General features: G+C 35.6%; 1 protein-coding gene across 1 annotated transcript in view; it reads right to left on the bottom strand.

Annotated features, from left to right (window-relative positions):
- The window catches only part of LOC150104815 (gamma-aminobutyric acid type B receptor subunit 2-like), a 132,998-nt gene extending 108,713 nt beyond the window's left edge, over positions 1 to 24,285 (bottom strand). The window contains exon 1 of the mRNA XM_090395995.1: positions 22,995 to 24,285. Coding sequence (XP_090252121.1) covers positions 22,995 to 23,654 — 660 coding nt within the window. The 5' untranslated portion in view covers positions 23,655 to 24,285. The remainder of the gene's footprint in view (positions 1 to 22,994) is intronic.
- Positions 24,286 to 25,148: the final 863 nt, after the last annotated feature.

Raw genomic sequence — 25,148 nt, 5'->3', positions numbered from 1 at the left:
ACAATCAATAGCACGTGATTGCATTGTTGTTTTCTCATGCGAACCAACAATGGCAAAACTTTATTTTAACATTCGATTGTTATTTAGTAGCTTCCGGACTTCATTTGCTAAATAAACGTCAAACTATTATCTTTCTCAATATAAAAAAGCATACTTAAAAAAAAATGCCCAAATTTACATGCATCGAACTCAACTAAAGTGACACCTCCATTATAGAGTACATTAGTGGGGATTTAAACCTTCGTTTAACGTAAAAAAACCCTCTAACGATATTAAAAAGTATCCCAATTCTTTAAAACTATACTTAGCAAGAGAAGTAAAATAATGGGCAGGCATGGCGAATTGTCATAGCAACATCGTTATTTCATGACCATGTCATAATATATTTTTGATGGGTCTTCTTAATGAGATTTTGATGCCAGCCCCACGACACTTCCCCCCATCTCTTTCCTTCCCTAAGTATTTTTTCGATTAATAAAACCTGTTACGTGTAACATTGCACAAATCAATGCGATAATCGTGTTCTGCTTCTAGCTTTTGTCGATTAATTAAATCAGAAGACAAAGAAAGGACTTGATGTTCTTTTTTTTATTTTTAATTAATTCTTTGGGAATCGCATCTTGGATAAAGAAATCACGTAATAAAAAAAGAAATAAAGAGCCTCTTTACATAACCAATATTCACGATGTATGAGCAACCTTGGCCCTAAAAGTGATTTTTTTTTTATTTTTCTGTGGCCTTGTTTGCTATGTGTTTCCAACAAAATGAAGGTACTCTATTTTTATCGCCACAACATTCGCTGTCTGCTGCAAGGCTGCCTTTCCCAATGGCTAAGCCAGCATTTATTTCTTTTATTTTATTATTGTACATTTATTTCCATAGGGAGAGTGGAAAATCGTGGCTCATTATTCTGGCATCTCCCAGCACCTCTAGCTTGTATCGAGGACAAGATTTACGTGCTACGCTTTGCCAGAAACCTCCAAAACATCTTCACTCTTTGTACACTGAAGCCCAGATAAAAAGCAGTTCACGGCTGGAATATATCACAACAACTGACGCCCGCATTATTTCCTTCACCGTTCTTTATTTCCGAAAATGGCTGACGGAAACTTGACCTACTGCGACTGTCATTCAGACGACTCCTAGTCGGAAAGAGATGTTGGATTCTATCTCCCTTATATTCTAACTTGGACAATAAAACACAGATAATATCAGTCTTTGCAGTTCTCCGATGCCCTTCCGAAGTTGCAGTGTCGTAGATTACCCTTATCCATATACATGGGCGTCTGTTCCGACGCCAAAAATAGGTTACGGCTTTGTGTATATTTTGCTTCGGAAATAGTTCCAAAATATTTGCTATAAAAATCAGGAAAAATTTAAGTGGTGCCATCTGGTGTTAACAATGATAATTTAGGGAACTTCCGCCCCCGTTTGTAAAACTGTTAATTGACAAATTTGTAGTTTTACAGGGGAGGGGGATTCATATGGCTTAAGGGACAGTGAGGCTATTTCATGCATTCCTCCACCTCGTACACGACATTTCATTTAAAAAAGTCTTTATAAATACAAAATAAATATCTGCGGTTGTTTTTTTTAATTTGGAAATATATTCTTATAACGCTTCTAAGAAAACAAAGCACGAAAATCATCATCATCATCATGCTTGCCAAGGATTTAGGCCTAGTGTGGCCTTTTCTGGCCTTAGAAGTCATCGTTGAATCTTTTAAGAGGACGTCCAGGTTTTCTTTTTCCTAATGGCTTGTACTTTAAGGCTTGTTTTGGTAATCTTTCTGTTTTCATTCTTTGAACGTGTTCCATCCATTTATGTTTATATTTTTTAATTTTTTCTATTACTGGTTCTTGGTTTAATTCTTTCATAATTTCTTTTGTGATCTAATAGAGCAGGGGGTTCTCAACCTTTTCCAGTGGCGTACTACTATATTTAATTCAAGATATTAGATGTACCCGTAAGGCAGTGGCTCACGTACCACCAGTGGTTTGCGTACCACAGGTTGAGAATCCCTGAAATAGAATATACTTTGCAGTTTTCCTCATAAACTTCATTTCTGCTGTTGTTAATCTTTGTTTGTCTTTTTTGTTTTATTGTCCAGATTTCTCTTCCATACATTAAGACTGGTAGGGCTAATGTATTGTATACTTTTAGTCTGGTTTGTTTTTGAACTAGGTTTGATTTAATTATAGAGTTAATTACACCTGTTATTTTTAAATATTTTGCAATTTTTACGTTTATATCTTTTCATTTTCATATGTGATCATACATCCTGGGTAGTTAAATGAATTCACCTGTTCTAAGATCTTGTTATCTATTACTATTTTAGTTTTTACTGGATCCTGTCCTTTAGAAGCCATAGTTTTTGATTTTTCTGTTGATATTATCATACGATAATCTTTGGATATCTCATTTAGATTTAAAATAGCTTTCTGTAAGTTATCTTCAGAATTTGTAATTATTATTTGGTCGTCTGCAAAGAGGAGAGTGTTTAAGTTAACTGTAGGTGAAAGTTTAATTCCTTGATGTAAATTTTTACTCCATTTTATTATTATTTCATTTAAGTAGATATTAAAAAGAGTTGCTGAGAGGGGACATCCCTGTCGGACCCCTTGGTTTATCTCTCTTGTATATGATAGCTCGTGATTTAATCTTATTTGTATTTGATTATTTTCATATATACTTGTGATAGCTTTTAGGATATTATTTGGTATTTGTCTTTCTTTTAATATGTTAAATAATATGTTTCTTTTAACTTTGTCAAATGCTTTTTCAAAGTCAATAAATGCAATATGTGTTTCTAAATTATATTCTCTTCTTTTCTCTATTATTATTAATTTTAGGCAAAAGGCTGGGTCTATACATGATCGTCCTTTTCTAAATCTATTCTGTACTTCTAAAATAAATTTTATGTAATAAACTTTATATTTGATTTAATATAAATTTGATTTTTTTGTATCTTTAAATTAGATATAATATTATATCAAATCATATATTTAGAAATTATGATCTAGGTTTGTCCTTTTTCCTTTAAAACCCAAAAAAGTTGCCACTTAATGTCGAAGTGCATAATGATAATGATAATATGAGGAGAGACTGAATAGTTAAGAAAACAATAAGGAGCGTGCTACTCCTCAGAGACGTTCCCATTATAAGATCAATGATGCTTTGAATTCCTATTCGGAACAGGAGTTCGAATAGACCTGCGATGTTTAATAAGTACGGATTTGTGTTATTGTAAAATAAATGAACACCTTTTTCTTCCCGAAGTTAACTGGTTTAGTAAACAAAAATCGATCAGATAACCAATTAAGTGCGATAGATAAAAGTCCCAACTAGTATTAAGCAAAACTGATGCTACTTGTTGCTTGCGTTCATCCTACCTTTTATTTTGCTTCCATACAAGAAAGGTTCTTGAAATTATATCGTACAAGGGTGGCCTAAGGAATATTTTCTGTTTACAAAATTAGCTAAAGCCTTTTATTCCCTGATAGGGAGTATTAATATTATATTTTTGATATTTTTATTTATTTAGTGTAAAGCAAAATTGGAATTAATAGCTATTAATTCCAATTTTGCTAAGATAAATCTAAAAAGCTTTTATGCATATGTAAAAAGAGGTAAAGAATCCGAGAAACTAATTAAGGATAATCTATTCTGGGTGGCAGAAGTCTTTCATTTCCAATGAAACTCCACCACCTTGCTCACTGGAGGATTAAAGTGACCCACTGCCATGTTTGATCCTTAGGGGCAAGTGGCGCCAGGTTTCTATCCCCTCGATAATACACAGAACAGACTCTGACAGTAACGAATACGGAACTTCCAAAGAAAGGCATTGTAATAAAATCGTATTTATCAGCTAGAGATAAATCCTTGCCGTATACTCTACCAGTCCGTGCTTGGAGGAAGTCCAAGTATGGTGATATGCAGGAGAAACTGCCAATTTCAGACATGGATAGAAGACGGTGCTCACTCTGTTTGGCTGTATGACTGGCGCAACTTCTGCCCAGTTACGTTTCCACCGCTGTCGTACCTAAAAGTTACGATAACATTATCTAAAGACAAAGCTGACCTGCTGGCATTGTTCTTCTCTTCTCATTCTAACAGTGATGGCAAAATACTGTCCCTTCTATTAACACGAGGTCAGCAGTAGAAATCAGAAGAATATATCTTCGACATGAACAACGCATTTGATCCTGTTGGCATCTCTCCTATTGCGCTTTCGATTTTTCGTACTGCGCAATCTTTTATTCTCGACGGCACTCCCCTACAGCATGGAAACAAGCTCATCTTGACCCAATCCGAAAGATAAAAGAGAACAATCTACTGACCAATTGCATTCACTTTCGTTCTCTCAAAAATATGGAGATGGCCAATAACAGTGAACCTCTGTGGCCCACCAGCTAGTTAACGGCTAGCAATAAGGATTCAGCTAGTCTCAATCCAATGCTGATTTTCTATCCTTCATACCTATCTTTGGACACAGATTTATAGAAGCTTACGTTGTTGTATTTGAAATTTCTAAGCCATTGCATTGGGTATGACACAAAGGTCTGCTTAGCTAATTACCATTCTATGGGATGTCTTCAACCATTTGCAGCTTTACCAGTTTCCTCTCCGGTACTCATGTGTCATGGCAGATGTCTCCTCTTCTCAGATTTCCCCACCAATCCAGGTATTCCCTGGAGTTTACTCTGACCCGGTTTCTTTCTCCTATATATAAATGACCAGCTCTCACTGACTTCCAATCCCATCCGTAGCTAAGATGATTACAATACGCTGCACTCTTCCATCTCATTTGGTGAACTTTGTATGTTTTATCATTACAAACAAGAGATACTCTAAAAATGTCTTAAACTCTGATCTCTTAAACTATTCTTCAATAGGAAGAAGATAATCTGATAAATATCAATGCTGTTGGATCCTACTTCGTCTTAATCTATACCTTGGATCCGACTGTTATTTACTATGATGTTCTTAAACAAAATAGAAGGTTGCTAGTTGATTTCTAATTCAAATATAAAGAAAATTTATATTTAAAGACTGCGCCACTTTATATCTGAATTAGTTCAAGAATTGAAGATAAATCAACTCACAACTATCTCTCCTTTTAGGTGTTAATATTATATACAGTATATACACTGGCCGAGTATATTTAACTTATTTATCACTCCCGCTTTGGTTCGAATATTTTTTGAATGGTGCAGTAAAAGAGATTCAGGCAAAATGCAACTTTTGATTAACAAAAACAAACATTAAATTTTAAAAATCACAAATTTTTAAAATCACTTAACTTCAAATCACTAATTAAGTTATTAGGAAACACTTCAGCCTTCCTGACAGTACAGTCATACAATGGTAAATCTGTTGTCTCTATAATAAAGTCTTCTCACAGTACTTTAAGTTCCAAATACGACAAAAATTGCAGTAATACCTCTTCACAAACACTTTTAAATTTTCACTTCAGCTAATCTTTGCAATAGTTACTGTAAGTATAAGGAAATTCTAGAATAAAATTCACACACTTCTCTGTATAGGAATATTAATGGTTGGAATAATCTTACCGATAATCTTCTTTCTTCATAAACTTACACACAAACATTTTTTATAACTGTAAACACTAAACAGTATACGGTACTCATTAAAATAATTATTCTAAGCAATAACGGAATTAATCGTCGGTCACTATACACATAAACAAACGTTCTTGCATGAAGTGCTACTGATCACTCTCATGAAATAAGGCAATACACAATAATTCCTTAACTTGAGGTTTTTTATGCACAGTTGTTCATTCCTCCTGCATTCAAATAATTCTTTAGTCACTATAACTCTAAACACAGCTAACGGTAAACTCCAACTTTACAGCCTCTACGATTCGCTAATAACTCTGTGCTTTGCTTGAAGGTTCTGTATGTCCTTGAAAGGTCGGCCCTGAAATTGAATCTCAACTCAAATATTGCTAGTCTATTTAGTAGTCACTCAGCTGTCTTCCGTAGCTATAATTGTTATTCTACAATTTATTAGCTAACCGCCACTCGACTAGTAGACTTTATTAGCTGCTTGAGTGACTTGCCGACTCGCTATTATCGCACTGTGATTCCCGAATGCTCCGATTCCAACCTAATGCCAATTCTCTCCTTTCTCCCTCTCTTAATCTATCTAATCTCTATCCTATAATTTCAGCGTTCTTCCTTTTTTATATCCATTCTTCCCGCCTAAATTGTTCTCGTGATCTAAAACTCTTTTCAATAAACCTTCTCTTCACGTGGTGTTTCAACTCGCGCTCTCTTACTTGCATGCGTTTAATCCATGACAACAAAAGAAAACATAATAAAATTGAGCTATTACATAACGTTAAATTTCTACAAATAGGAATGAATGGAGAATATTAACATTTCAATTAATGCGCAGTTAAATTATCAAATACAAGTTCTTATAATATTAATATAGTAATAAATAAAATAGCTTAATAATATTTAATACAGTCTTTTCATTATTAATACATATATCTTTGTCACTATAATGTTTACAAGTCTAGCCTGTGTGATGGAAGATCATGTTGGATTCTGAAACAAATAATAATTACTCCAATCTCTATATAATCAGAATCCAACAATGCTACAAACTATAATCCTGTATAATTTGACGCAAGAAAGATCTCACGTAACTTCCGCTACCTTTTAAGAACATTCAGACATGAAAATGTGATCTGAGAAATCGGATCACATTTTCATGTCTGAATCCAGTCACCAACACATCTCAGCCGTAGGCTTTCGCAGCCGTAAAAACCTCGGTGTATTCCACACAAGGCACTAGTTTGATTTATACAACTGTTAACGCAAACCCACATCCCCTTCCAAATCACAGTGACACCCTCGTCCTTTTCACAGAGAATTTCCTCTTATTCTATAAGTTAGTATTAGTACAGTCGGTGGGCTAAGGTTTAGATAATATCAATCCGTCATTAGATAAATCTGACAAAATACAGAAGGTAAAAAGGAAAGTTGAAAGTAGGATGATATATTTCTTTTGGTAATTAGCAGAATATTTAAATCCCAGTTAATCCACTTTAATCACCTTAAATGAATCGCCGAGATTGAGAATAGTGGTTAACAGATATTTACAAAAGTTATTCCAATTCAAAAAGAGTGGATTAGCGTATCAAGTGGAGAAGTACGCGCCAGTTAGCCTCCTTAGTCGAAGTCTTATTCCATCACTTGTTAAACAAGGTAATGGAAAACGTAATTAGGAATTAAACAGCGGGATTTCATTAAGAAGATACGATTATGACTAATCCGCTCTTCTTTCCTAAGTCGCTAGTGATCAGGATAATTGCTACGATGCGATTTATTTGGATTTCAAGAAAGCCTCCGAGAAGTTCTACATACAAATTCGCTGATAAAAATGTGCCTATTAGATACTGATGAAGAATATAATGAAACGAATAAGAAATTGGTTGTAGAGGAGGATGGAGAATCTTTTACACGCCATTTAAGAAAGGGATACTCCATAGTTCGGAGTTAGGACAACCCTTGTCGTTGAATACATTCGTCAATGATTTGGGTTAAAATACTAAAATGTTTCTGTCTGCTAAAGATTGAATATTGGCAGATTATTCCACTGTTCGGATGACCTAAGTTATTTATAAGGTGATTATAAAAGATTGAAGAAGATACAATGGAAGTATATGTAATTCAGTAAGACGATAGTAGTATTAGATTAATATAGATTGAATGGATCTATACACGGATTTTCGTATTGTGGGGCTCATGAAGAGGAGAAATTATATGGATAAGACAATTTGTAGGCATTAAAAATCACCACAACGTCTTTGGTCCCAATAATAGATTACTGTTCACAACCCACCGAAGTTTGTAATGGATGTATTTTAACCTATTGAGCTCGGTTGGTGTCGATGAAGATGGAAAGACCTGGTTCATATCTTTGTCCAGTACACGAAGAATCTTTATAATAGTTTTTTAATTGAAAGTGATTTAAGCAGTCTCATAATAAGGGTTTCTCACAAGAAAATCGGCCCCCCCCCCTACAGACATTTCTTCCATAACTGGAGTCAAACAGCAGATGACTATGACTTAGTTGGAATTACAGCTAAAACAAGAAAAGTTAGCGAAAAAAAAGTTAAAATAAATATACGAAATTCAGTCTTAGTGGTAGTATTGAAGAGACGTGGACTGGCCTTCAGCAACAAGTTGTAGAAGGATTGAATTGATATTATAGGTAGTTGTTTATACATGAATGCGTTCTATCGTCCATTATATATTCCATCTATACAGATGGCGCTGCTTCCGATGTTTATCTAAGAAGTGCTATATTTGGAAGCACAATTTTGAGTAAAATGCTAACGAATACCTCGTGTAGGCAATAATTACAAGAATATATTAGTTTACGGCTATTTCATCACGAGGGTGACCCCCCCTCTTCTTAGGGCCACGCCTACCACTCACGCACATAAGTAAGAGCTCCAGCCTCGATTGAACTGTTTCTTAGACGTCCTCTAATGAATTGTCTTGTTACGTTGCCAACAAGAGGCAATATTCTCTAAATTACGTTCCAGGAGAATTACGATAAAGCTTTAACAGGTACACAATATAGGTCATCCATTACAGTGTTGCGAGATAGGTCATAACAATATACTGAAAGATTCGCCTCGGAGATTTAAAACTAACGTCCACGGTGTGTTCTAAACCAGAAAAAAAAAGTTAAAAATCTCCATTACTATAGATTGCGTGTAAAAGTGGAATGAAAAACAAAGCAGCTAACGAGGAGTAAGATATTGCAATGGTTATCCCAATAAGATTGCTTTTTTGTGAGTCAATTAAGAGATATAAGGAGAGAGTTACTGCCTGTCTATACTAATAATAAAGAAAATCGAATCTTCATTATATTATGGTCTTAGAATTAATTCAATAATATAATATATGGATCTATATAATCAGTGGATAAATAGATATATACATTAAATAGAGAAAATATTGCTGCAAGTGTATTTATATTTTTAAATCATCAAATTTTACGCTAAAACAGCAATCAAAAATATGTCTTCTTCCTATTTCAAAATTTCACATCCACTTCAGTATTTTCATTAACCACTTTGCTTACCGTAAAACGACTTGAAAAAAAAAACATCATTATATATTAGAGGCTATGTTTGGTCTCTGTGGTATGAATGTCGGACCAGCTAACCTCAACATACTCATGGACGTGCTATAGGATTAGAACCTTTCGTGACTCGGGTTATCACACACACAAAAATGGGGGGGGGGGGGGAGGATAGAAACTATCGAGCTATGCGAGAATCACCATCATCTGTTTTTCGTTTCATTACTCATCTTGCTGAGGAGATTATTGGAATAACTATTTGAAACCTCTAGTTAACTTCCGGTCAATAACGTATTTTCTTCCCTTAAGTCGACAGCCTATTTTTTATTTTATTTATTTGTTTATTTTTGTAATTCAGTTAATTGCTTCAAATCTTATTCCTTGTAAAAGGATCTTCTCTTTGTAAACAGGAAGAAGCCATATTTGAGCAATATGGTGAGTGTGAAATGTGCTCAGTATAGTAGATGGAGTGAAACAGTTATACGTAGGATGAGCTGGCACATTGCCATGGTGGTGAAACCCATTTCCATTTTGCCATTTTTCTTGCTGTATCTCGTTATTTCAATAGCCAGAATGCAATGTTTCTGATTGACCGTTTATGCATCTTTGTCTCACGTAAGTAATATATAATTGGGGGAGGAGAAGTAAAGTAAAGTAGACAAAGATGCATAAGCGTACATTCTGGCTATTGAAATAACGAGATACAGCAAGAAAAATGGCAAAATGGAAGGTTTAACTACCATGGCAATGCGCCGGCTCATTTTACTTTCGGAAAGCATCTGGCTTTTCACTACGATATTTACTTTCTAAGTCGTTACTACACAAGACGTCTTCGCACATTTTTTACCAAATTTATAGGTCGAAATATGCCGAATCGGCTCTAACTATATAACTACAATTTCAAGATACTGTCTCAAATTTATCTTAACTCTAGTAGCCTCGTTCTGCAAATTATGATCCCCCCCCCCTATTTTTAACTTTAAAGTACACTTTATATATCCGCGATTTAATAGGAAAATTACCCAGCTAGTGCAACATCCGATCAACCCACATCGATCGGAAGTCACGACCCTGTTGTCCGAACATTAGCGAATCGAAGCAGATCAACAAATGTACAAAGTATTCGAGGAAATTACAGGAAGATCATTTCCATTGCACGTAATCGCTCGCTTTTCAAGAAAATCATCTTAAAATTCAGCGCCATTAGAAGGCTGCTATCTCATCAATTAAATGCACGACGCTATGACACGTAATTGCTGTGGAATAGTCAAACAAACTTCGACAATTGATCTGATGCGGAGCTATTCAACTGTTCCGGACTACCACTGTCAGGTTTCTTTATCTCTTTCTGTTCGCAGCGAATCTCTAGACATTCGTTTGGACTTTTACTCTCGAAATTGTCAAGTCCTTGTGTTTAACCATCATCCCAGTTCAATAGCGACGAAGAAATTATCAATAAGAAGTTACAACTGCTTCAAGACAAGACGCGCCAAGTCTCGAAGACAAATATTTACCGAGGGACACACACACACACAGTAGATGTCGGAGAGAAACATCGGCTCTAACAAAGCCCCATTACACTTAGCTAGGAACAAAGTCGCTCATTTATTTCAACAGTAAGAAAAGAGAACAAAACTTCGACAAAGATTTTTTTTTTTTAATCTTTTGAAATCGAGTTAGTCATTATTCGCACTTGAACAGAATTATTTCAAAGAGAAATAATTTGCTAATTAGTTTTGCATTAACAAATATATAATGCAAATGTTTGTCACCACTACAGTAATTTAGTGTTTTATTAATTTATTAATTTTTTTATTAATATTTAGTAATTTTATTTTTAAGATTAAAAGTAAATATTTTTAATACCTATATCAAACTGTCTACAATAAAAAGCGCGGATTAAGAAATTAACATATTCACGTGCGTGTAGCACGAGGTATAATGGTAAAAGAACATTGTTCATTTCATAACAACAGATGAAATAGTCATTGTGACGTCATATTATATATGAATTCATTTGACATGCGCATCTTGAGCATATTAGTCAACCAATAATATTTCGACCATTTTTCCCCTGGTCTCAAATGATCTCTTTTTCCTTCGTGAGTCAAATATTTATCCAGTAGAGGTAGGTAACTTTTAATAGACTTTCATATTCTATTATGCCATCAGAATAAATGGCATCAGATAGCTATGTTTTATCCGTGGTTTCCATAGAAATGGCGTTTAGTGGATAAGTTAGTTTTGCTACATGGACGTCATTATAAACTTCGCTGGACTGATATTGGTTAACTAAGTACGTCAACTCTACTTGGGTCGATCAGTGACGTCGAAGTGTCCGATAAAACATGGGGGGAAAAGTCGAAGTAATGATTTTCCCAATAGATGCGTGATTGTAATGCAGATTCTCATAAACATTTCTAAGTGTTCTGGAAACCGTGGTAAAGTCCCATTCTCGGGTTTCTGGCAGCCGGGTTGAGCGCAATTAACTTGTTCGACGTGTTCTTGAATTAATTACAGGCAATATGAGGAGGATTTGGTTGCGATAACAACGTGACGTATAAATGAAATGCTTCTGTTAGCTAGCATAAATAGTCTTTGGTAGGTTACAATTAAGCCTATCTCTGTATGCTGAGCTAGGGACCCGTCATGTCCACCGGTGATTTGATTTTTTTATCTGTTCTATAACATATTCGGTGTATATCTGGCATCTGATGAGACTCTCTAATCTCGAAATACAGTTGCAGATTATACTGAGTCAAGTAGTGCATGTCAAGGCAACTCGTAGCAAAGGTGGCAAAGTGGATATCCATGTTTTACTAAGAAATATGGAATTTTACCCTTTTTTATTAACATATTTGTGTCAGAAACTGTGCGTTGTTTCTTGAAAATAATCTATAGGATCAAAACAAATAATTTTGCTCCTATAGAGTCCCGTAAATTTTTATAAAATATAATTATTCAAGTTTTTAACTTCTTGTAACGAATCTTGTTTTTCACATTCATTTTATAATTTATAGATTAATTCTTTATGAGCCAAGTAGTTATAATTGAACTAAGTAACGCAAATGTCACAGGCGATTATGATCAGCTACTCAAGTTGTCTTTATTTATTATTTTTTTTTTAAATGCGTAAATCGATCAACAGCAGATGTTACCTAAATGAAGACAACCATTAATTAGCCTCGACCCCAAAATGACCACAAGGCGAGATGCGCGAATAGTTCGAGGAAGTGTAACAAGCTTTTCCTAACAACCGCAAAGAACAGGAAAATAAAACGAAGAGTGTTTCGACCTCCAAGCGCATGTAACGGATTTCCTATTGATCAAAGCTGGTTGGTCTTGTTTTGATTTCCCATCAAGGTTTCGTTAAGCTGAAACCGAATTCATTAAAAGGGAATTAAACACAGCAATTCCTTCAGGGAAAAACAAGCTCCCAATTTTTAGGCCTACATTTTGAATATATTGGCGGTGATCAGCGAACTTCTGCCTTAACTATTAATAAAGTACTTAATCCTAAAGAAATTTAAGGCAGACTGCCTTTAAGTTAGATAACTTATTCGGCAACAAAATAACAACGATTACTATATTATTGCAAAGATAAAGAGAATCAATATATATATATATATATATATATAAAAGAAAACGTAAGAAGAACTTATTTGGTAAATGTGTGGATTGTGGACATAAACTTTTCTAAGTAATGCTGAGATCATTCTCCCTAACTAATACGTTAGCATAAACATGAATTATCTGTTAACACAGAATTCGTCACCATTCCGTAGTCCCATTACGATGAGCTATGCGCCACTGTAATCAGAATTTCTCAATATTTGACGTAATGTGAGACTTATGAGAATCATCTCTAATAATTAGTTAATTAATAATAATGAACTAATAACTTATTGTATTCGAATATTTTGCTAATTAAGTGCACTTGTAGAAGTAGCATTCAAGTTTAAACTTGTTACTTTTACTTTCTGTGTAATGATGTCTCCTCTGTCTCTTCGATACCTCACACACACAGAGAGAATGAGAGAGAGAGAGAGAGAGAGAGAGAGAGAGAGAGAGAGAGAGAGAGAGAGTGGCAGGAAGGAAAGAAAAAAGAGAGACATAATGAGGGGAATCAGAAAGTTATTTTGAAGCCTTAAATTGAACTACTAAATGATTCTTAGAAACATTTAGTAGTTCCGAGGAAGAGCATTATTCTTTCACGTCCACCCCCCCCTTCTTTTTCTTTCCTTATAAGAAAACTGTTAAGGCGTGTCTTGCATGGCATAAATGAGAAACTACCATGTCATTTAACCAACACGCGCAACAGCGCTACCCGCCGAGCCCGAACGGTAAAAGTACTCGCTCTATGTGTTGAAGTCCGGCTGCCGTAATTGGAGTAGACGTCACCCTCTTTAAACTCCGACTTGGACCACGGCGAATGTCATCGCAGTCTGTAATCTGCTACGCACATCGAAGTACTTTCAGTGGAGGCAAAAGGTGGCCGCGACTCGAGTGGGTTTTCTGACGTTATCAACTCTTTTGTTCCTTACGACGAACACTCTGATAGGCTGGAAGTGACAGAAATAGCCGAGTGCTTAAGAAAATGAATTAATTTTTTATTTATTAATTATTTAATTTTTTTTTTCGTTAAGACAAAAAAAAATTCGCAACCGACTTAAGGGAAAATAAAAAATAAAATAAAAAATAGAAAGAAAGAAATTATCGACTGAAAGTTAACTAGAGATTCAAGTACTTCCCTCTAATAGTGTTCTTAACGAGATGAATAATAAAACCTAAAATAGATAGTGGCGATTCTCGCATAGTTCAATAGCCTCTTATTTTGTGAAATGATTTGGATGGCCTGCTCTTCAACCAGACTATTTGTTAACCTTAACTTAATATTAGGCTAGGGCTAACTCGCACTTACGATGCATATACGGCACTGCTCAATGCACGCAACACGAACAGTCATGAAAGGGGGGGGGGATAAAAGAATTTATTTTCTAAGACCCTTCCATCCTTTTTTCTTTCTTTTTTATATATATATATATATTCACCGACCCTTAAACTATTTCCTCATGGACGATCACGAGGTGTGATCGTCCATGAGGAAATAGTTTAAAACATAAAACACAGAAAACGCATCAAAGCAGAGGAGTGTTTCGTTTCTCTAATTTCTTCGGTCGTGTCGTGAAAAAAAAAAAAAAAAAAAAAAAAAAAAACGCAAAACGAAAGAACAAATTCCATTGGAGCTTGCTGAATAGATTGTGACTTAAGAACTGATAAGTGTGTGTGTGTGGGGGGGACAAATAAACATAATTGAATAGAAAAAAAAATTCGGTATTCCAATATTTCTTGGCGTTCTTTAAAAGAAGATGGTAGAGGACAACGAGGAATTTTCTTTTGAAAGAAAAACTCAGTAAGAGGATGAAGAAAGTGTCCTCGGAAGTCGGAGTCAACGTTTCGTCCACGGAAGTGATTTGTTGCGTAAACTTTCAAACCGAAATCACAGTTTTGCAGCGAAGCCTTTCAGAACGATGTAAAAATCCGATTACCATTAAGTCATTAGCGGGGAATTAAATCTCCTTAATTAGATTAATCTAATTAATTGGATTTAGGAAAACTTGAATTTGTAAGCTCTTTCCTAAGATTCGGAAGTGAGAACAACGATCGGTACAAAAAAAAAAAAAAAAAAAATTGTTACAAGCCGGAATTAAACTCATTATCCACAGGTTCTAATTTCATTCTCTCTCTCTCTCTCTCTCTCTCTCTCTCTTCATTCTTTTGGATTTCTTCCGGCAATGAAGACAATCAAGATCTTGAAACAGAAAAATATGTCTCAACTCACCCGCTTATTTTATAGGCTTTCCAGGAACTTCAACGGTTCGCATGCTTCCATAAAAATATAAAGTCTTGCTGTGGTAGTTGGATGTGCTGACGTAATGTTCGAATGACTATAATAAGTTCCGCTTGTAGTGCCGATATGTACTACTTCCCAAGGTCCTTATGACAAATATTCGGTTTTTAAACGAAATAATCATAGCTGAGTATCTTTGAAATGGATGTGATGTAACTTCATCGAAGCATGAAGTTACATCCTGTTTAACGTGTGGCGAAGACTATTGTTTTGAACAAAAACGCTTTTAGTTACAGAGGAATGTTGGGGAAAACTTGTTGCTTAGTTCACTGTCGCCTTTTGTTGTTGGCGTTAATGATAGCACTCCCTTTATTAATCGTTTGCGAGTGATGTGCGAGAATGCCTCTCCCAGTACACTCTATTTTAGTATACACCCTCTGTCCAAAAAGAAACCGAACTTTTCGAAAATTGAAGAAACTAGTGGTGTTACCTGCTGCATCGTTTTGTTGTCGAAAGCGGCAACCTTCATTAGTGCTGTGTCAACTGTTTATGACATTCGTTTCATTAGAAACCGAGTTACAGTGCCAAGAGTGACGGTGTGTTTTGAAGAAAGGTCGGAAAATGAGTTTCAAACAGAGAGCTGCGATTGACTTTTGTGTTAAATTTAGTAAAAGATTTACGGAAACGCATCAAATGCTTCAAAGAGCATACGGTGATGATTGCTTATCCCGTACTCAAGTTTACGAGTGGTTTAAGCGATTTCAAAGTGGTCGTGAGACGCTTGAGGACGACGAAAAACCGGGCCGTCCAAATAATGGACTGAACGAAGTTAACATCCATAAAGTGCGTGATTTCATCAAAAAAAAAAAAAATCGTTCGTGAGATTGATTGATTGAAGATGAATTGGGGATTCCAAAATCAACTGTGCACAACATTTTGATCGAGAGTTTGGACCTTCGTAAATTGAATTCGCGATTTGTTCCCCACAAGTTGATCGGCGACCAAAAAATGCATTGAATTAAATACTGCAAGGACCTCATAAAACCGCTCATAAGGACTCAAACTTCCTTGAAACGATCGTTACTGGTGACGAAACGTGGTGTTTTGAGTATGAACCCGAAAGAAAGCTCCTGTGTGCTGAGTGGAGACCACCAGAAGAGGGGCATCCGAAAAAAAGTCGCTTGGAGAAGTCAAAAGTAAAGAAAATGCTGATTTGTTTCTACGATTCCAAGGGCATTATCCACAAAGAATTCTTTCTGCCTTCCCAAACGGTCAATGGTGAGTTTTATCTCGAAGTTTTGAAGCGATTGATAGGGAGAATTCGTCGCGTACGGCATGAATATCGTGACGACCGACCGTTCGTCAAAACACACTGTCGCTCTTTTCCACTATAACACGGCTTCTAATGAAACAAATGTCATAAACAGTTGAAATAACATTAATGAAGGTTGCCGCTCTTGACAACAAAAAGATACGACAGGTGGCGTCACTAGCTTTTTCTATTTTCGAAAAGTTCGGTTTCTTTTTGGACAGGTGTACATACCGAAGGCGGCTTAAACAGCTATGGTGATTTCCCCTGAAGATTCAATATCTTCTCCCAAATTTATTGTTTTCCTCTAATTTAGTGTAGTAATTAAAAACTAAATTAAAAATTGACCCTGAACTAGGCCTACAACGCAACAATGTTACTCGCAAAGTCACACATTGTTCCTCTAACATAACTTATTCCACATACACAATTTAAGTTCTTGACGTATTTCTTTGTCGCCTGATAAACAACATTGTCTCACATGCCATAGTTTCGTCATCAATGACGTAATCTGTTGCTCTGAACAGCTACAATCTTTTAATCCATTGTTTTAATAATGAAGTCTGTTCGGCAACAATATCAGCATCATCATTGTTATCCCATTATGATTATTTCGCATAGCAACGCCTATTCATCAGATTAGTAGTCTAAATGTTTTTTTACAAGATTGTCTTACTTCTCATACCCACTTGCTCTTTTCTTAATTCCGTCGATCGTCATTTCGTGCAGACTAAGGAATATTAGACATTGTTACAACGGCCAGAATGTCTTGATGAGGTTAAATATTCCGACCACGTAAATGCATCGGTGAAATAAAGGGAAAGTACACGAACAGATCTTCCCATCTCCCAAGAGAATCCAAGTCGCTAGCAGTTTATCATTTACTATACCTTATGTCATTCTTCTCTTCGTTCTATCCTTATTCAGAAAGAGTGTCATACACTATGTATAATTAGTTCCTCTCTGCAAGCGGGATTATGCACTCACTCCACACAGAATGATTTCTCCCACACTAATTCTCCGGACAAGATATTCCCAACTGCTGATAAGCATACATCGCATCTGATAAAACAAGAGCGGTTCATAGAAATGAACCTTTCTTGTTTTATCTTTTAAAAGTTTTAAACCAACTACCATCGAATTTAGGCGATTTGGCTTAGCTCTAAATAAACACAAATACGTTATGCTTAAAGTATATGGAAATATAAACGACTTCAGAATCAATTTTTGTTTGATATTTTCTTGCTGGAATTTGTTTCTTTCATTTTTACAATAAAAGACAAATCACAGAATAGTCTTTTTTTCTTTTCTTTTTTTATCAAAACGTCAGTACACTACTTTTGAGCATAACAGACTAAACATTTGTTGGTTTTACTCAATGTAAAAATTCATCCTTTCTAATTGGCTGCACATCTCCGACAAAAATTTAAGAAATGCTGTAAGATTAACATTCTAACTAAGAATTAGAAGTTGCGGATATTTTTCTTTGTCTTAAAGCAGCTCTATTGCTTCACAGGTCTGATAAAGGAATATTAACAACAACAACAAAAAAAAAAAAAAACATTACCCTCCCCTAGAAAAAGACAGGGTAACTTTTCCTACGGATCAACACACTGTCCTATACTTTTGTGCCTTGCCTGTAGAAAAATACGTTCCCTGGGGCGGGGATTAATGTTTTTCCGAACATTCATTTATTCGAACCAAATGGTGGACGTTTGGTTCTACAATTCACTCCAAGCATGATGGGTAGCGGGTGTGAAAACGCTACAAATACATTTAGAACTATATTAAGCTCGAGATGCATTTCTGGAATAAATCACGCTGATTAAACAGAAGAAAAAGATACAACAGAAAATCTTATGATGAACTTGTAATTATACGATCCAATAATAGCTTTGAAAAATTTCACACGTCAATTTTTAATTACGTACTACCTGACAGCGAGATTTTTTAAGATTTCCTTTACTTCGGTTATCTTAAACTAATTACTGTTCTGTCAAAACTCAAAACACAATAACGTTTCTCAAAACCCTGCTGGAGCGTATGAGACTCAAGTAGGTTTTTTAGGTTTCTTTAAATTGGGTATTTTTATAGGATGATTTTTTTTTCTTTACAAGAGGGGGGGGGAGTTCTATTTAAGATACCTTCAGCGATAAACATCATTATTGAAGATGAGAATCCTACCAATTCGGTTTTTTAGAAAGTTTCATGTGAAAGGTCAACTATTAGTTAAAGAGATAATAGTGAAGTCAGCGGGTGCTACTTTTTCAAAAAGTACTTTGTTTAATCATTTCATTTACCAATTAAAGTAAAAGAGTAGAGTTCAGATTATAAAATTATGCTGAAAATTTCAATTAGATACGTAAAATACGACTATTGTAGCAACATAAAGAAATGTTAAGTGCATCATGACTTTTTGTGTATTGTATTATTTTAATGAGCATATAACGGCTTACCAGCAACTTACTTTCAGGTGCAATGGTAAAATATTAAGTTATCTGATGTTGATCAACGTACGTTATATTCCCATCCATTCTTCTCTCAATTTATTTACCTTCCATTATTTCATATAATTAAACAAACTTATGCCTAAACTGGAGAAAACATTCTAAAGTGTCGGCTAATGCCTTACATTTCAATCTACAATAAAGTCATCCCCAATAACCATGCTAAAGCAACCAATCAAAATGCAGGAAGCACCTCAAATCATCATCATCAGGCCATGTAAACAGTCATTACACACATGCACCATTTCTGGTGTAGAATTACGGAGAACTAGGCTAATGGAGAGTCATTTTGTCGCAGCTGGAAGTGTCTACTTAAAGTTGCTGCCCGCAGTTTTCTTGAAAGCACAACACTACAGGGATCTCGCATGCTATCGAAGTCACTGCAGAAATCTAAATAAATAATTTTGATCACCAGCCTTGGGATTGTTTGATACTTTACTAAATAGTAAGAGCTTCTAAGATTATAATTTTACTAGAGGGAGAGTTTAATTCGTTTATCGGATTGTAGATTTCTCCTATGGAAACCTGAACTTGCTCAGGTAGTAATCCAACTTCGTATAGTATATCAAGCATATAATAATTTTGCTTGCGAGCAATTTTATTGCATGAAAAATAGACAATGTTTGCATTTTGCATAATATAAGCTATCTCGAGCCACGTGTACAACAATATCTATTCATATAAGCCAATCAGAGGCAATGAAATTAACATCCTGCACTAAATGCAAATTTCAGATATTCAACAATGCTTCTGCATCTGCGCAAAACAAATAAGTTATTAACTTGAACCAAGCGAAGTATCGGCTGCATAACAATGATTGGAAATCTAAACAAAGCTATGACGTTTCACATTTTTTTTTGTGACAACAGCACGTGCTCTGTTTAAAATGACATCACTCAATACACAGACAGGTACAGTAATTGTCAGATGCATTAATCTTTTTACGGTGAGTGTAGGCCGCGCCCTATTTCAATGTTCACGCCCTGTTAAGGAAAATAACTTTAATCTCTAAGAAGGCTGGCTTTAGCCCATTAACAACAACGCCGACTATGATTAGTGAGAAACTCTTTGAACAGCTAAACATATTAAAATCAGTCACACACTGTGTATTTTCTGCGAATAATATAACAGAAATAATTCAGCGAATAATAAGCGATTCTGTTTAAGATTATATGAAATCTATGCTAGGTAATATTGAAACAATAAAAGATTAATAATTAAAAAAGACGAAACTGCTATTGTTTGAGCAACTTAATTATTGACCAACAATATACGCTATATAATATTCTAACAATTGACAGTGCAATTGTTATGGGATTATGAAGAAAAGAACTATTGTTGAGTTGAAATAGATCTCTAGTAACGATAACTGCCCTATAAGTACGTTTCAGTATTACAAACATTTCTGTTTCATTTATGACTATAAATTTGTCATTTTTGGAATACATAGGCAGATGTACAGGGATTTATGTGTGATGCAACAATGAATGAATGCCAGATCCATGTGGTCATGTACCTACTGGATAATTTTGCCATATTCCTTTGATACGCATAGAGAAATAAAGTCTATAGGTTGTTGTTGTTGACACTATTCCTTAATCAAACTCATGGTTCAAGGGATGATATCAGCTTTTAAAGCGACGGTAATTTGAGGTGAACTTTGTCCTTATTTAAATAACATCTAAAAGGAATGCTGCGTAGTGATGACTTCGAAAGAAAAGTTCTCAAGGACTTATGGGAATAGTTAACTATTACGATAGCGACCAAAAACGTTTATAATGATGGAAGGGAAGCCACTTGCTAGTGTACGAATGCCACGTGGACACAAACTATAGCTTCGAGCTGAAAATAATAAAACAATAATATTAATAGCGTGAAGAAAGGTAATGTCAATAGCAGGCTAAATCTGGGTCAATACTATGGATGGCATGTTAAATTCACTTCGAAGAAACAAACCCTGACCAATGCATATCTTATGTGTTACATACCCTCAAGTTTTATTCTACGACACAGTTTTAAACGAAAACCTCCATATGAATGGGTGGATTGAAGATTTGTACGAGCTAACAGTTGACGGATAAAGCAAATAAGGCTACTTGTTTATCAGAACAAAGACCTGGGTTCGAATCCCATCCGTAACACGAAGAATTTTTATAAAAAGGCTTATAGACTGGAGTTTATTAAGTGGGTTTCATATGGAGCCGGCGGATTTTTTATCTTGCAAAACAGACAAACCGTCCACAAGAGCACACACACACACACACACACACACACACACACACACACACACACACACACACACACACACACACACACACACACACACACACACACACACACACACACACACACACAATAACTAGACATAATATATGGCTCCATAGCATTAGCTGTTTTGTCAGTAATAATTCTAAACAGCCAAACTCAATCCGATTTAATTTTGGAACTTTAAACGACACATTTATATTAATAAACAAAAGCGATGTTTACTAGTTTTTCTGGATACTCATCTCTTCATTAATCAATTCTTCTTCTTCTTCTAATCTAATGAACTGACCTTCATCCGGTGAGTTCATACGACATCCCTTTAGTCAGATTTCCATGATCAAATCCCAACAAAGCTTCCATTGTTTAGATAGTGCGTCTGATACTGACTGTCAGATGGTGAAATATTGTGAGAGAAACTTGGTAATGCAGTTGTTATGAGGAAAGTGCATTTATCAAATGAAATATGATCAAAACCCAACACTGTTTTCCCACCTGCCATCGATCTTCTGTTGAGAAAAGAAATATTAAGCTGTTGGATTTCTGACGTAATCATAAGGTGCAATTCGCTTCTAAAATACCAAATATTTCCCAACAACAAAGTCAACAAATATTAGAAAACTCAGAAGTGCCGAAATTCCAATCCAATTCTATGGATTCTAAAATAAAAAATAAAATAAAAAATAAATAAAATAAATAGCACGTTCTTTTTTAACGTTACCAATCGTGGGATTTTCAATATTTGCCTTTGTTCACCACCTTGTGTGACCTTCCACACACAGCACTAGTTTTAAAGTGACAATATTCACTCCAAAGGGGTAACGAGCTGGTAAATATAGAAATTCTCTTTCTCGCGGGGTTTGTATGACCTAGATTGCATTTGTCGGCGCTACCCAACGTATCAAATTACATGAATTAACGAAGGAAGAGGACATCTTGCAACTTTTAAACTTCTCTATGGGGTTTACGAGAAATAACTCCAATTGTATTGGGTTTAGAAAGAATATTTAAAAAAGGTATAAAATAAAAAAAAAAGACCGATGTGTCATTCAGAATAATAAATGCGTTGTCACTATTAACAATATTCAAGTCACGCTTGGAAATATACGTAGCAACCTCACCTTCAGTTGGGAAATATTTCGATGAGATGCAAAACAACCATCATGTAAAGCTATGGAGAGCCCCTAAATCATGAAATAACACCTACTCTTATATATAATAATAATCTGATCAACACGCTGAGCATTTAATTGTTACTGCACACCGGGGGATTCAACAATGACTTCAGCACATTTCAAAATATTCCATTGTTGGACGCGCGCGTCCTTGCTTTCAAACAATACATTTGCGAAGCCGGAAATCTGCAGGCACAAATGCATTGTTTAAAATCCTGTGTTGGTAGTTTAAATGGCTGCAATAATATTATATGTTCTGAATGACAGATAAATGTAGATTTTGCACGCTCAGTACAGGCTTGTAACGATGTGTAGTAAATATACATCTTTGTATGGATTTAATTTCTGTTGTATGAGCCTAGAGAATCTTGACTGATTATGTAACACTAAAGAATAGATCTTTGGAGGAATTTGGTGAGGAATTCTTTTTTTTAAAAGTTATATAGCAATTCTAAACAGTGTGAAATAAGGTGTATTTGATTTTAACTGGTGTAAATATAATTATAGATGTTTACCAATGGATGTAATGTGATCTCATATCTAACTGAAATCATAACAACACACACACACACACACACACACACACACACACACACACACACACACACACACACACACACACACACACACACACACACACACACACACACACACACAAATAGATTCATTACAGCACGCTTAAACTCCTCTTTATCTTAACTGTTTAAAATTTAAATACAAAAAAAAAAAGGATAAATTCAATTTCCAAACCTACCTTTGTGTCATCTTTATACATTCTAAGACGGTATCCAGGCAAGAAACGTTGGCTATTCACGTGTTCTATTGCTAAGGATGCGGCCACGAACTCCGACCGTCCAGCGTCTTCGGACTTGCGGCAGTCTTCTCCGCTCAACTCGAAAAGACCGTGGATATAAACGGTACAGTTATCTAAAGAATTTCCCACCTCGTCGACACCCTTCGACGAACACCGCGTCAATCCGACGGTCGTTTCGTCGGACGTCCACACTTCTTCGGGAATGTCGGACATTATCCTCTCTTGGCACCACTTATTCACACCACTCTGGTTCTGGGTTCGATCCCGGTCCGAATCGATTCCGGAAGGGGACTTGATGGTGGAGAAAGATGGGGATGAACTGGGTTTCCGAGATTCGTAAGGTTCGGCGACGTCGCTGATTTTAACGGGATGATTGGTAAAAGGCCGATACAAAGACATCACTTCCGACTTGTTCGATGAAGCGGTAAAATTCGACATTTCTTCTTGCGGCGACTGTTCCATCGTCGTGTTGCAAGTCCCCGGTACGAACAACTCTGTGTATATAAAAGTACCCCAAATGAAAACGTTAAAAGTAACTTTGGTGAAACTACGCGTCCTTCTGCGTCGAAAATAGCGCAGATGCGTCCGCAAGTGGAACATGGATGCAAGCACCCGTTGCTAACAAAACAATACCCTCATAGGTCACACGCCAAATCTGTAAAAAAAAAAAAATATAAAAAAAACCGCTAAAACATCGCAGTTCAAAGTTGGAATATTTTTTTATCCATGAACTGGACTTCTAGCCACGCGCTTAACATAGAAATCCACTATTAATAGCACGCGCTCAAAATTGAGAAATCGACTCCTACTAGGAAGAAGCGTGTGTTGCAACATACACGCTAAGTTTAATTGTCACTGACGCAACAATGCAAACACTCACATTATTATTCCATGCAGACGATACATTCTTGACAGACTTTCATTCAGCCAACGTTTACTTCTTTTAATTGAAGAAAATTCTTGCATTATAGTTCCCACGTGATATTGTCAGACTTGCGGCAAGCACATTTAAACTATACGCCGGGAAAGGGAGGAGGTGGACGCATCGCTTCTCTTTCTATCCTTGTTACGCTATCGAAAACGGCACTTATTGCAGCGAGCGTGACATTAGTTAGCCTCGTATTCCTTGATCTGCGACCAGAAAATGAAGATGGTCAAGGACTTTCGACATCTCCTGTCTGCCTGTTCGCCTCCCCCTTTTGCAAACACTAAATTACCAGTATCCGTCCAATAGCACGAACGGTTTATTCGCCGCTACTGGGAAATATGCTCTGAAGAAAAACACATACAAGTTCGTTTCGCTATACTGTCGAAGCGCCCCCTAGGTAGAGACAATCAAAACAAATCAGACACGTGCTGTCTTGGAGTTGGGATAGCGCTTTTAGTGACGGTGTGTCAGAAGGTAAGTTTTTACTTCATTAATACGATGAAAAGAACTGGATTTTTGCAATTTATTATAAAGGGATTGAAGAGGGAGAGAGAGAGTGAATGTGGAAATCTATAAAAATTCAAAACTTTAACATTCAAAGCACAATTACAAATATATTATTCGTAATTAATAACGAGAGATTATTCATTAAAGAACTTAAGTCCACAGAGCATGCGTACGTTTAGATGATTACGTAACAATGGCTAAAGAAAATATTTTTTAAAAATGCAGAAATTGACTGTAGCTCGCGCACGTTTTATGAGAGTAGCCATCAATTTATTGTTAGTTTCATAATCATAATAATGCACGTAATTTATAAATATAAATTACGTACATTATTATGATTAAAAACTATAATTTATATAGTTTTATTTAGATTTATATTTAGAAGAAATAAAAACAAAACAAAAAAAAACGGAACCTAGCTCTGTATTCAGTTAGACATTGGACTAGTTCCTAAAAAGATTATCAATCCAATAAATAATAATCTATCGGATATTATTCTCTAAGTCAAATTTAACTCTCCCTTGTACAAAACAATGGTCAGAGCGCAGCGCCCCCTATCTTTCCATGTTGGAACTAAATCTATCATAATTTTAGAAATTTTAACTTTGAAGACAAACACAAAAATACTAAAAGATATCGCCCCACCTTCCAAAAAGGGG

The sequence above is a fragment of the Typopeltis vanoorti genome, chromosome 7, assembly GCF_054136105.1.
Source record: "Typopeltis vanoorti isolate ZY-2024b chromosome 7, IOZ_Tvanoo_1.0, whole genome shotgun sequence".
Lineage (NCBI taxonomy): Eukaryota > Metazoa > Arthropoda > Arachnida > Uropygi > Thelyphonidae > Typopeltis > Typopeltis vanoorti.
The sequence above is the reverse complement of the archived record's forward strand: the minus strand, read 5'-3'. Positions and strand labels throughout refer to the sequence as shown.